Source organism: Loa loa (genome assembly GCF_000183805.2).
Source record: "Loa loa unplaced genomic scaffold supercont3.40, whole genome shotgun sequence".
Taxonomy (NCBI): domain Eukaryota; kingdom Metazoa; phylum Nematoda; class Chromadorea; order Rhabditida; family Onchocercidae; genus Loa; species Loa loa.
In genome coordinates, this window is record NW_018108220.1 from 80862 (window position 1) to 92674 (window position 11813).

Below are 11813 nucleotides of genomic sequence, written 5' to 3' on the forward strand. Positions count from 1 at the left end.
AAAAGATTACAATCATACTGTCCCAGATAAGGCTTAAATTGCATAGCCAATTGGTCTATGAACAAAGATTCATCATGCACTTCATTTGACCTGAACTTAATATGCTCGAAAATAGAACTATAGACGTCACCTTCACATATTGTTGGATTGTCACTGGAGAATATTCCTGCTGCAATTTGCTTATTATTGTCAGCTATATATGGCCTGTTTGCCTTAAGGAGATTCTATCCCCTGCCAGGCCTAGCGAACTAGAACGATGATGATGAAGTCTTCGGAACGTTGTCAGAGTATCCTTCTCTTAGGTGGTTGGCCTGACAGGCTCCACCTGCTTGAGTTTGGAGTTAGAGTTGCCCTTCTTCCAAGATGGTTGTTGCCGGGAGGCTAGCAAGCACATTTTATCCATGGATATACTTTGTTTAATCCTTCACTTGAGATCTTATGATATGGAAGACCCTAAGCTCGAAACCTCATTAGGGCATGCAAGTGTCCTCCCCAAGGCAAGAGGATATGGAAAATATGGAGATGGAAATATATACCTGAATGCTAACAATGGCTGGGTAAGTAAAACAAATGATATTGCAGAAGAGACCAGCTTCACTACCAATAATCATATAGAGAACCAAAAAACCCGACAAGCCATAAACAAACTGAATAAAATCAATTAATAAATATAGTAATGCGTAAAATGAACATATGTGTCCAGTTGATATTGCATATTTACTATCCTATAATGTGCGAAGATAGTACTTTCTGAAATTTTTCTTGAACAAAATATATCGAAATTATATTGAAACCTATATAAATTTTCAGGAAGCATACATGTTCTCTTTTGACGCCACTTTTTTCCTCGGCGTTCCTCACATGGATTTCAAAATCCGGTGGCAAATTATACAGTACTTTGAGCAGTTCCGGCTGAATATCATTCAGTGAGCTTATTGCTGGTTTTTTCCTTTTTCGATTTTCCCTAAATGCAGTAAGGCCTTGATTAAAAAAGTACAGGACATAAGTATGGACGAAAGGGCAGAATAATAATGATAAGACTGCTTACATCATGCTGAAGTGAAAAAAGAAGAAAACATTTCGACTGAGGAGCGCATTTTATAACCTGGTTAACTGCTCATATGCAGATTTCAGCATGATGCAGTTTGACACCATTTTGGTTTCCAGAATACAGAAAATTTTCAATTCATAAGGCAAATGACAACCCTCACTTTAATTCTCTTGTCAGTGTTGACAAACCTGTTTGACATAGTGTATTGCTTGGAGAAGATGAATACATCGTACCTATAATAGGACAATAAGAGTCGTTAATTAGAACACATAGTATTCACAGTGGTATTCACAAGACAAGAGGGAACATTTACCTAGCAATCGTAACAGTAGAAATAATGAAGATAACGGATGAGTTAATAAAGGCAGGATAAGTCGGACTTGACTGCATCTGAGGCCTGATTTTACCTTCGGTAATATTATTTCAAGCAATTCCAACAATCTTAGTATTATGTTCTCAGCGGTGGTCATGCCCTTAAATTTCCATTTTTTAAAATGCAAACTATAAGAATGAGAAGTGAGAAATCTTCATTAATTCGTATTCACCTTTGGGAAGGAGTGTCAAACTCATCATGGCATCACGCAAGATTCTTCTGGAGGTGAAGGAAGAAAAGCACCGAGTTGTACTACCGCTTTTCCAAGCGCTAATATCAGATGTACATACTATAATCCTCGTATCAGTGTTTCTGGCACAGTGTGTTGTTTCTGTTTCCTATGCTTTAATATGTTTATGAATTTCTTCGTCGCCTTCTATCCCTATTTTTTAAAGGTCAACTATCATTCGATCTGTTTCCAACCTCCTTTCAATGCCATATGGTGAAAAAAATACTTCGCAAATGGGAGAGATACGACAGAGAGAAGAGGGAATCGCATAGAGTATTAAGCTAGAGATGTTGTCTGTTGCGAATATCGACGGTAGCCCCTCTGGTAGGCAGTTAAAGGTGTGAGTTATTTTGCGAGTTATGATATCACGACTGTTGTTCCTAACTGTAGGTGAAGTTATGGTGAGTATTTCAGCAAAGATGGAAGAAGAGGAACAGACAGCTTACCGTATGACTACTCGTGGCATCACAAGGCATTACGTGGACTCATCTATTTCGGGACATGTGGATAGCACCTCTAGTTCGATGAACTTATCTCACGTCTCCTCGTAAGTCATTTTTTCTTTCGTAAAGTTATGTCATATTTAAGGGTTGAAATATCGTTGTATGCAACACTTCAACATGTTCCAAAGATTACTGTATTATATATAATCTTCAAATTTTCATCCAATGGTTTTATTCTAAATGGAGCCAATGTGTTGCAGGAAAACGTGTATTTCTTTGTAAAATATTCGAATTTCAAACATATATTCATTTATGTTAAAGGGATAGGTTCTCCCAGCTAATAATCCCAGAATTAATGGCTTGTTAGAATTTCTTTTACCGAGCTAGTGTTTTAGAGAAGATGAGCAGCAGCATTCCGAATTTCATTTGGAATCATCAGCAGACTCGTTGTTTCGAACACCAGCGCTGAGCACACGTGGTCGAAAACGTCGATCATATGAGGAAGGTGTAGCTGTACCGGTTGAATCACCAGCCACTGTCAGGCTTTTTTTTTCTTTCATTACTTGCATTTCAGTTATCTTCATGCTGGACCTACGTTTAAACAAATACTAGTCCTTAATTAACTGATATTTGAATTAACACATTGATTAGCACATTAAGGGTAGAAGAGGACGTCCCAGGGGCAGTACACGAACTCGAGGTGTTGGCCGTCGCGCAAGCGGCACATATTCTCAGGAAGATGCCGATGAAAGCAGTCTGCTTAGTATGGTTAGAAGTGGCAAGAATTTGCATGTAATAATTATTTTCATTGACGTTAGATTACCAAAAAATGAAGGGGTCTTTTTGCATATGAATATAAAAGCTTTTGAATGTAGTGAAATAGTGTAATTTTCATCAAGATCAAAGTTTTTAACTGATCAATGGCGTAATTAATATATCCTTTTGGAAAGCAAATTTCAGACAGTAATTGATAACTGGATCGAGGAATATGAAAGGCATCCGGATAATGCTCTTGTACAATTACAACAATTCTTCATCTCATGTTGTGGATGCAAGGGAATTATTTCATCCGTTATGCTACAAACTATGGAATATAGGTGATTTTGCATGATTAAAATTCTTCCTTAGTGTGCACTTTTTATGCATCAAAGTTTGCATCTTTCAATAAGGTAAAGTCACTGTTCAGGCTTGATATAAATCATTAATTCTATGAATTGTTTATATTTCTAAAGTCAGCCGGTTTTAATTGCAGTGAAATAATTCGCCAGATGACCGATCAGTTTGACGAAGATACTGGAGACTACCCCTTGGTGATGCCAGGCCCCTTGTGGAAGAGATTCAAACAAACGCTTGCTGATTTTATTTTGGTGACTTTTTCATTTAAACATCTTTCAAACGTTTATTGAAGCTTTTTATTTCTGATTTTGGTGCTGTATAAAAACCATGCTGTTTTACTGCTCACAAATTCAGCTAGTAAACAGATGTTCGGCATATTCTGCATCCATGAATTTGCATTAAAATTGCTTTTTCCAGGAAATACTTAAGTTTTACTTAGCAGGAAAATAGTTAGTTTCTCACTAAAGAGATGAAATATTCCCTAAAGACTTGTTAATTGTATTTGATTTTATAGCTTTTGGTCAATAAATGCAAATCAAGTTATGTATTTGATCAACGTTTGATGGATGGGGTTATCCAGCTACTTACTGGTCTGGCTGACAGCCAGGTGCGAGCATTTCGACATACGTCTACATTCATAGGTTTGCATCAGATTAGTTTCTTTCAAAAAATATCTAATTTGAGCTTTCTCTTCCTCCTTCTGGAAAATGGTAGTTTTTCTCTAAAGGAGATGAAATATTGTTTGTAGATTTGTTAACAGAAGTCTTTTTGTTTTGTCTTACCGCGACTTCGGCATGCTTGAATGGTCGCGGCCATATCTTTCGAAATTTTGAGCGATTTTGATGTTAACAAAATATTTGTTGTATGTTAGTTAAAAGTTTGAAATGTGAGATATATAATCTCCATACTTAACTGAGTATGATATTTCAGCCATGAAATTATCATCTGCGCTTGTAGATGTTGCACTGGAATTGGTCGATCTTAAAGCGAAGAATATAAGACAGGTCATCGTTGAATAATTTTTAATTTCTTTATTTACTGTTACTCTCCTTATTTGTTTCATTTTGTAGGTTGAAACTGAAAAGGCGAAGTTAAAGCCGAAGGACCTAATAGCCGTCTTGATGTATTAATCAATAAAAAGGCCGAAGTTAGTTTCTTATTAGTTTTCAAAACTTTTCTAGAAGTACGGGACTTTTATCCAGTTGTAGATTTTATTTAAATTGAATACTTACCTTTCTTCAAAGATGATTTTCATCCGTGGCCATTCACTCAATGCAACAGTTCTCTTATTTTATTTTATGACCGAGATGGTTGTGGCTATTATTAGTAAAGTAGAGTGGGAACCAATTTTCTTTGTTTTTACAGATCGATGATAAAACTGAGGATATCAGGCAGATGCTAACCTATATTTTCAAAAGTGTCTTTGTACACCGCTATCGGTACTGAAATTTATTTGCTTAGTATTTGCTTAAATTTATTTGCTCAATTTTGATTTACAATTCACTTGGTAATAATTTTAAACTGCCCTCAGACTTGGATTACTTTACTTCTTGGAATATTGTTTTTTTATTTGTTAAAATTTTGGAATAAAGTGTTGGTTTTACATCTGTTTCTTCCTTTAAATGAAGAGATTAGATTTCCTTGTTTTCTTGCAAGTTAGCGAACGTGTTTTAGTGATGTTGTACCAGATATCCGAAGTATCTGCATAAATGAACTTGGTCAGTGGATGTCGATCTACCCAGATCATTTTCTTGAAGATTCATATCTCAAATATATCGGCTGGTCTTTATATGATAAGGTTAGAATTTTAAAGTGATATATTATGATATGCGTTCTTAACTCTTTTGCTTTTCCTATCCAGGTGAGCGATGTGCGTTTGAAATGCATTTTGGCACTTCTTCCGCTGTACAACCAACCGCATATGTCTCAAAAGTTGGAATTGTTTACGAACAAGTTCAAGGATCGGCTTGTTACTATGGTCATGGATAAGGATAGCGATGTTGCAGTACGTGCATGTCAGTTGCTGACAGAAATTTATCGTATCTATCCAGCGGCTTTGACATTAAAAGACTGTGTACCCATTTATGAGATGGTATACTGTAATCATCGTAGTCTGGCTCAGGCTGCTGGGGAGTTTTTAAATACAAAAGTAAGTTAGAAAAGCCTAATGTGCTGTTTGCTAAATAGTTTTTTTTTTTAATTTTCATGTACAGTATCCACGATTTTCATAAATTAAAGGTTAAAGACAAGAAGTTCAATATCACAAAATGATCCAATCAGTCTCTTCTGTCTACACATGCATGAATATGTAATACATTTACGATAATTTCCAGGTATTTCAAAATTTGCAAGCGTTTGGACCAGAAAAAAACCGTGCTAACGACAACGCAAAGCAGTTAATTATTGATTTGGTTCAGTTCTTTGTGGAAGGCGATGTGTGTATCTTAATGCTTTGCGTTTTCTTTTTTAAGTTGTATGTTTAGAATTTTTTCTTGCTCTATCTTGTCCATTGTAGTGCCATGATCATGCGGCTTACCTTGTTGATGCTCTCATTGACACTAATCCAATGATAAAGGACTGGAAAACAATGGCAGATTTGTTACTTTCTGGCGAGGGTTGGTAATAATTTTCTTTTTCGACCACAAAATGATGAATCTCAGTTGTTCAGGGCAATGTTTCTTTGTGAAGAAGAGAAAGGAGGAATCGAAGCTTTGCTAGAATTAGAGAAGTCCTGATGGCTAGCGTTTTATACAGTTTCTCGTGAGTTCTAAGCAAAGCTTATATATTTTTGAAAAATGAAGAGTGAAGTGGTTTTTTGCTTCAGTGTTGCATCATTTTAGCCGAAGGTTTCGAAAGTGAACTAATTGAAGTATTGGTGTGTTCTGTAAAACAAGCAGCTTCTGGTGAAAGTCCAATTGGGCGAGCTCACATGTCCAGAAAGGGATCGATTGTCAATAAAGATGTTCGGTTGTTGCAGGAGGACAAAGCTCGACTTTCAGAAGTGCTGATTCCACAGTTGCCACAACTTCTCCAGCGTGTAGGTATTTGTATATATACATATATATGTATACATATATATATACACATATATATATACATATATATATATATGTATATATATATATATACATATATACATATATAATATATACATGATGTATCACGAATCTTGCTGACCAGTATATTTGTAGACATCTTCCTCTTGATTCATTACTGAGCGTCTATGACTGATATCTATGACATGTCCTGCTAAGTTTCGATATCAGCTATTTGATTTTACTTGTAATATACTTTTATCAAACATCTTTTCAGTTTATAGCTGATCGAGATAAAGTGGCAAATCTAATCACTGTACCGCTCCATTTTCAACTTGATATGTACATGGCTAGTAGACTGGAAAAGGCAAATTTTGCGTTCTATTACTTTTTTTCATGTTATTGAATTGTTTTCTTCAAAATGCAAAACTACTGTTTCAGTTTCTTTTCCTTTTAGCATCTGGATGAGTTGATGAGTATTTTGGAAAGCATTGTTGAAAAGCACGCGGATGATGAGATTCTTCAGTGCGTTGCAGAAGTAATGTCTTACTTCACAACCAATGTTGCTGTGAGTCTTTTTTTGTAAACATTTTTTCTCACATATTTTGCCTTGGCTTTCCACATTGATTGAGATGAGCCAGTATTTGAATATTTCGGCTGTCACTGCTTGAATATTTCGGTCTCTGACGCATCCCAATCATGAATGATAGCTGGTTATAACTGGTTTCTGTCGCTTTCCGTTACATTTTGAAATTTTTAGAATATGTTTATAGTGTTTACCATTTTGCTGAAGACAGTAACTCATAACTGCTTTGAGTCTTAAGTCATTTTCAAAGTGTTTTGTATCCTTGCTGTATTCCTTTGTCGAATTTCATTAGAGTTAGTTCAGGTCAAGGATAGTGGTCCCGTTAGTTTTAATTTTTCAGTTTTGTAGGTAGCACAACATACAGAAACGCACCATCTGAAAATGTTGGATGGTTTGGCTTTACAGTTGCGGCATTCTATACAGCATTTTCATCGAGAACAAACAGTGGATGAAGAAGACGATGCCATCATGCTTGCAGCTTTTCGGAAAATTGCAGCTTTTGCAATGTATGTTTCTTAGGTTTAGTCATGCAGTTTTTTCTTTTCTTTATTTTTATTTTTTTTTCTTTTGCCTGTATAAAGAGGGAAGGAAATCAGTGAGAGAATTTATTCTATTCTAGGTTTGAAGATTTGAAAAAGTGGCAGCTATGGGATGTTGCACTCAGTGTGCTGACAAATGCCGAAGATAAACAAGTCTCACGTGATGTTGGCGAGAAAGCCGTTGTTCTACTGTTTGCCACCCTAAGCTGGGATATAAATCGTTTGGTTACTGAACAGGAACCAAATAAAGCGGTTGGTTATTGTTTCAGATTTCAGACTTCAAACTTTGCTCATTTCAAGTTTTTAATTGGTTTTGATTATTGTGATAGTTGAGTAATAAATGCGCTGCGGAACCATAACTTGTGTAATTACCTCTTAATTTGATTCAGCCTTGCATCAGATTTTATTGAATACGCTGGATTTTTAACTGTTTGTTTATCCTCACATAGGCGTGCTGAGGAAGCAGCCGATTCTTTATGCCAGTGCTTTATTTTCAGGAAGCAGTGAAGAAATTGCGGAAACATAGGGATCAGTTTACTGCATTGGTTACATCAATAATGATGAGTGGTGCATCGGGTGTTGAAAATGTCAGTAATTTTATTCTTTTTGTTTGCTTATCCAATAAATAATGCTAACCATTGACGCTCATAAATTGAAGGCGTTTTTGTGCTTTGTGGATGCTTTAATGATGTTCAATGGTTTGTCCGATAAAAGTTTGTCAATTGAATTGAACAAGGATATTACGCGAGCACTTTCAATGTTTGTGGAGGATAACGTTTTTGTGGAGGAAAACGATGCAGGTAAAACATTTTTGATCATAGCTAACAGTCACACAGTATAATAAGTGTACAAAGGAACACATATAACTATCGTTCAAATATTTATATTGAAAAATTGAAGACATAAGGAGAGAACTTGGTTGTAAAAAATGTCAATGTCTTTCCCTTGAAGTGTCCACTTACACAGTAAAATAAATGTGCAGAGGAATTCATTTAACTATCATTCAAATTTCCGTACTGGAAAATTGAAGATGTGATTTAAAAGATTCATTTTGATGCCTTTTGTCGCATTTGCTAATGATAATATTGATGCAGAACGGTCTTTGGATCAACAGACGCAAGTGGAATTGATGCACAAGCGGCGAAAAATATTAGTTCAATTTTGTAAACTGATATTGCATGGTATCCTCCCAATTTATGAAGCTTGCATAGTATTACAGTTCTATACGAAGGTATTTGTTTATTGAATCTCCAATCTGAATTGTTTTATTTATTTACTGTACGCTCAAATTTATGCTTTCTTACAGTTCTACACCGACTTTGGTGATATTTTAAAAACTTTGCTTACAAAATGCCGCGATATGGACCGACTGAGTTGTGCAAGAGCGGTAGCAACGGCGCTTTGTCATCATTACGAGGAAATCAAGGTATAGTTTTTCTTTTGATTTAAATAGTTTTACTTGTTTGTTATTCCATTTTACATTGTTGTACATTGTTAAGTCATTAGCTGTAAACATTTTGTAGCAAAAGTTCCTTTTTTAACCTCCAGATGATATAATGGCTTTTATGTCTTGTTCTAACTCTTCCGTTTTAGCGTGCTTCCGAAGGGAATTGTATCGATCCAAATTCGGATGATTTTGCTTCAATTCGTGATCTGGCAAAACGTTTTTCCAATCTCTTTGGTTCCGATCCAGTTAAAAGCCGTGAAGCTTTAGCCATTATTCATAAGTGAGATATTTACGCTATACTTGACCATTAGATTTGCTAGCAATACCAAGTCAATGGTTTAAGTTTAATGAGTTTAGCGATTGAATTTTCAGAGATGGTATAGTGTTTGCACTAAGAAACGAGGAGAGTATAAGTCAAGATATTCAGCACACAAATCTAAGCTTTCTCGAAATTTTGTGCGAATTCAGTGGCAAATTGCTACGACAAGATAAAATTTCCGTGTAAGTCCTGGTAACTGTCATACATGAAAAGTGTAATGCAAAAAAAAAGAAATGTTCGCTAAAGAAAGAATTCAAGAACTAAGTAGCATTTGTTATATTTTGTTATATATGACAGGACATTGGAAAGTTTCCCATCTAGAACCTAGAACGTCTAGATCTAGATTCTACTATGTATTCACTAGATGAAATACTAAAAGGTAGAATCCTCCTTAGATTAATTAGGGAAAGAAGCTTTAGTTTCTGAGTTTTTATTTTAACTTTTACCTGTCTTCAGTCTTCGATATTTGGAAAAACATGGTGAAGTATTTGCTAAGGAAGAACCCTATATGATTTACAAAGCCTCTTTACAGGTCAAATTTTAATATTTTGTATTATCTATATTTATTTTTATCGTAATGTCTAAAGGGATGATGCGATTGATGAGAGTAGTAAATACTTAGGAATTCCTTCTATCAGTTTCAGTAAATTTGAATATGCGCGAATTGAAGCATTCATCTATATAGTTGGAGAGTATACCAAGCGAGCAGTTCGTAAAATAGACAACTCATGTGTTCATTTTATGCTATCTCTAAATAATGATATTACCTTGACTTTACATAAACCTATGGATTTTCAAGGAAAGGTGGATGATGTCTTATCAAAAGAAAACAGTTTTTAGGAGCGTAATGACGATATGTCAACTGTTCGTAGTCTCGCTCTTCGTGGACGGAGCCGAGGTCGTGGACGAGGGAAGGGTACGCCAACGTATACACCAGCAACATCTGTGTATGGAGGCGATGATTAATTTAAAATCAAAGAAGGTTTACCGGAAACATTTTCCATTTATTACGATCTTCATTTATTATGAATTTTTTCAAATTGATGTTAGAGTACTCAATATAACATGTGCAAAAGTGTAACTTTGCTCACTGATCGATTTTTTATTCGTTTCAAGTAAACCCCAGAAACCAAAAAAAAAAACCGAAGTAATGTGCAGCGCTTAATTCAAGTGTCAGCACTTTTAACTCTTATCTAAAATTTCATTAAACATATATATCCATGGGTTATCGGTTCCACCAATTTGACACTGTCTTCGCTAACAATTTGACTGCACACTCTCCCAAACATTGTAGCTTTTTTTTTATCTTAGTCTAATTTTGCGTATTTGCAGTTCCTTGTTTTGTGGAAAGTTATTGCAAATAATTTGTCTGGTATTTGCAATTCACTGTTCTGCGGAAGGCCATTGCAAATAGTTTGTCATTCAGATGTTCTACTTATAATTGTACAAAAAAAATGCATGACGAGGATGCATTAAAAAATACGTGACATTCCTTGCTCCAGAGAAACTTTCCTCTTCGTTTTTTTTACTTAATGTCATTTCTGAAAGGTTCAGTTTAAGATGTATATTTTGTTAAGTTTGATCCACTTAGTTAGGCCTCTCTGATAGTAATTAGTGACTTGATCTGTGTTATTTAAACCGTGTCAACATACTTTTGCCCTAGTAGAAATTAATGATGTGATTTTTGTCTGCTGATTGCGCTGCAGTATGTATTGCTTGACGAGAATTTCTGTTTACCATATTTTTGTTATCACGTAATAGTATTTCGCTCTTCATCAGTTCTCTTTGAGAACTGTACTTCTGTTTGTGTTTACTGTTTAAGGATTTCACTGAAAACTTAAAATTCTATTGTATTGGAAAAGGAACGTCACATTGTTGTATTTTCAGTTGTTTATGAGACAGACTTCCGTACTGTTAATAGGGATGGCGTTTTATTGTAGAATTTATGCATATTGTTGAATTTGTGGAATTTTGAATAGAATTGAGTTGAGTGCTATCTTACGATCACTACTTTGCGCAGCCGAATTTCTTCACTTATTAAATACATTCCGTTATAGTTTGTCTTAAAAGTCTTAGCTTTCTGTGACAAAGCATATTTGCCGTGTATATATGTTTCAGGTGTGTGTTTGTCTGTTGTCTGTGTGTATGTCTGTGTCTGTGTGTGATGCCGACAGCCAACGTAGAATGTCAGGCAGCATGCATATCAAATGTTTGCGCTGAGAATAGTAGGGAGTGACAGGTACGAAAAGACTGCGACAGTATATCACATTCGGGCACTCTCCGTGGTCCGTTTGTCTATTCATTTATCCCATGTCATGTATTTTTAGTCTTCCATCTATCGCATGTTGACAAATGGCGCGGCTAAATGAGGGAATGTGAGTAGGTGGGTGTCTAAGAAGACTCCATCGTTCGTGCATGCTATGCTAATTTTCTAATTTTATTCTCTCAAATTATTTGCCAAAATGATTTGTTTGGATTTTACTATATCCATCGAGGTGGAACGTATGATCACTATAAGTGCATTGGAGAAATGATGTGGTATGTCTTATCTGCACCTTAATTGACAGTGGTATATAACAGATAAAGGCGAAAGAGCGAAATTTGTTCTAAATGGAGATCTGGATTAAAGTGGAAAAGATGCGAAATTTGTTCTAAATGGAGATCTGGATTAAAGT

The 11813-nt window shown here is 35.4% G+C and overlaps 2 protein-coding genes across 2 annotated transcripts; one reads left to right on the forward strand and one right to left on the reverse strand.

Annotated features, from left to right (window-relative positions):
• Positions 1-248: 248 nt before the first annotated feature.
• Positions 249-1441, reverse strand: LOAG_04673 (hypothetical protein; the record flags this gene model as incomplete). The annotated part of the gene is made up of 4 exons (XM_003140210.1): positions 249-311; positions 537-725; positions 820-964; positions 1365-1441. The coding sequence occupies 4 exons, from the start codon at positions 1439-1441 to the stop codon at positions 249-251; spliced, it is 474 nt and encodes a 157-aa protein (XP_003140258.1).
• Positions 1442-2072: 631 nt separating this feature from the next.
• LOAG_04674 (hypothetical protein) lies at positions 2073-10104 on the forward strand (the record flags this gene model as incomplete). The annotated part of the gene is made up of 25 exons (XM_003140211.1): positions 2073-2200; positions 2492-2633; positions 2757-2888; positions 3057-3193; positions 3349-3463; positions 3727-3853; positions 4143-4216; positions 4578-4651; positions 4887-5010; positions 5074-5361; positions 5546-5647; positions 5728-5827; positions 6053-6249; positions 6525-6614; positions 6705-6815; positions 7182-7339; positions 7453-7624; positions 7870-7959; positions 8031-8172; positions 8467-8603; positions 8679-8798; positions 8966-9099; positions 9192-9320; positions 9595-9670; positions 9979-10104. 25 exons carry the CDS (start codon positions 2073-2075, stop codon positions 10102-10104), a joined length of 3225 nt encoding a protein of 1074 aa, XP_003140259.1.
• Positions 10105-11813: the final 1709 nt, after the last annotated feature.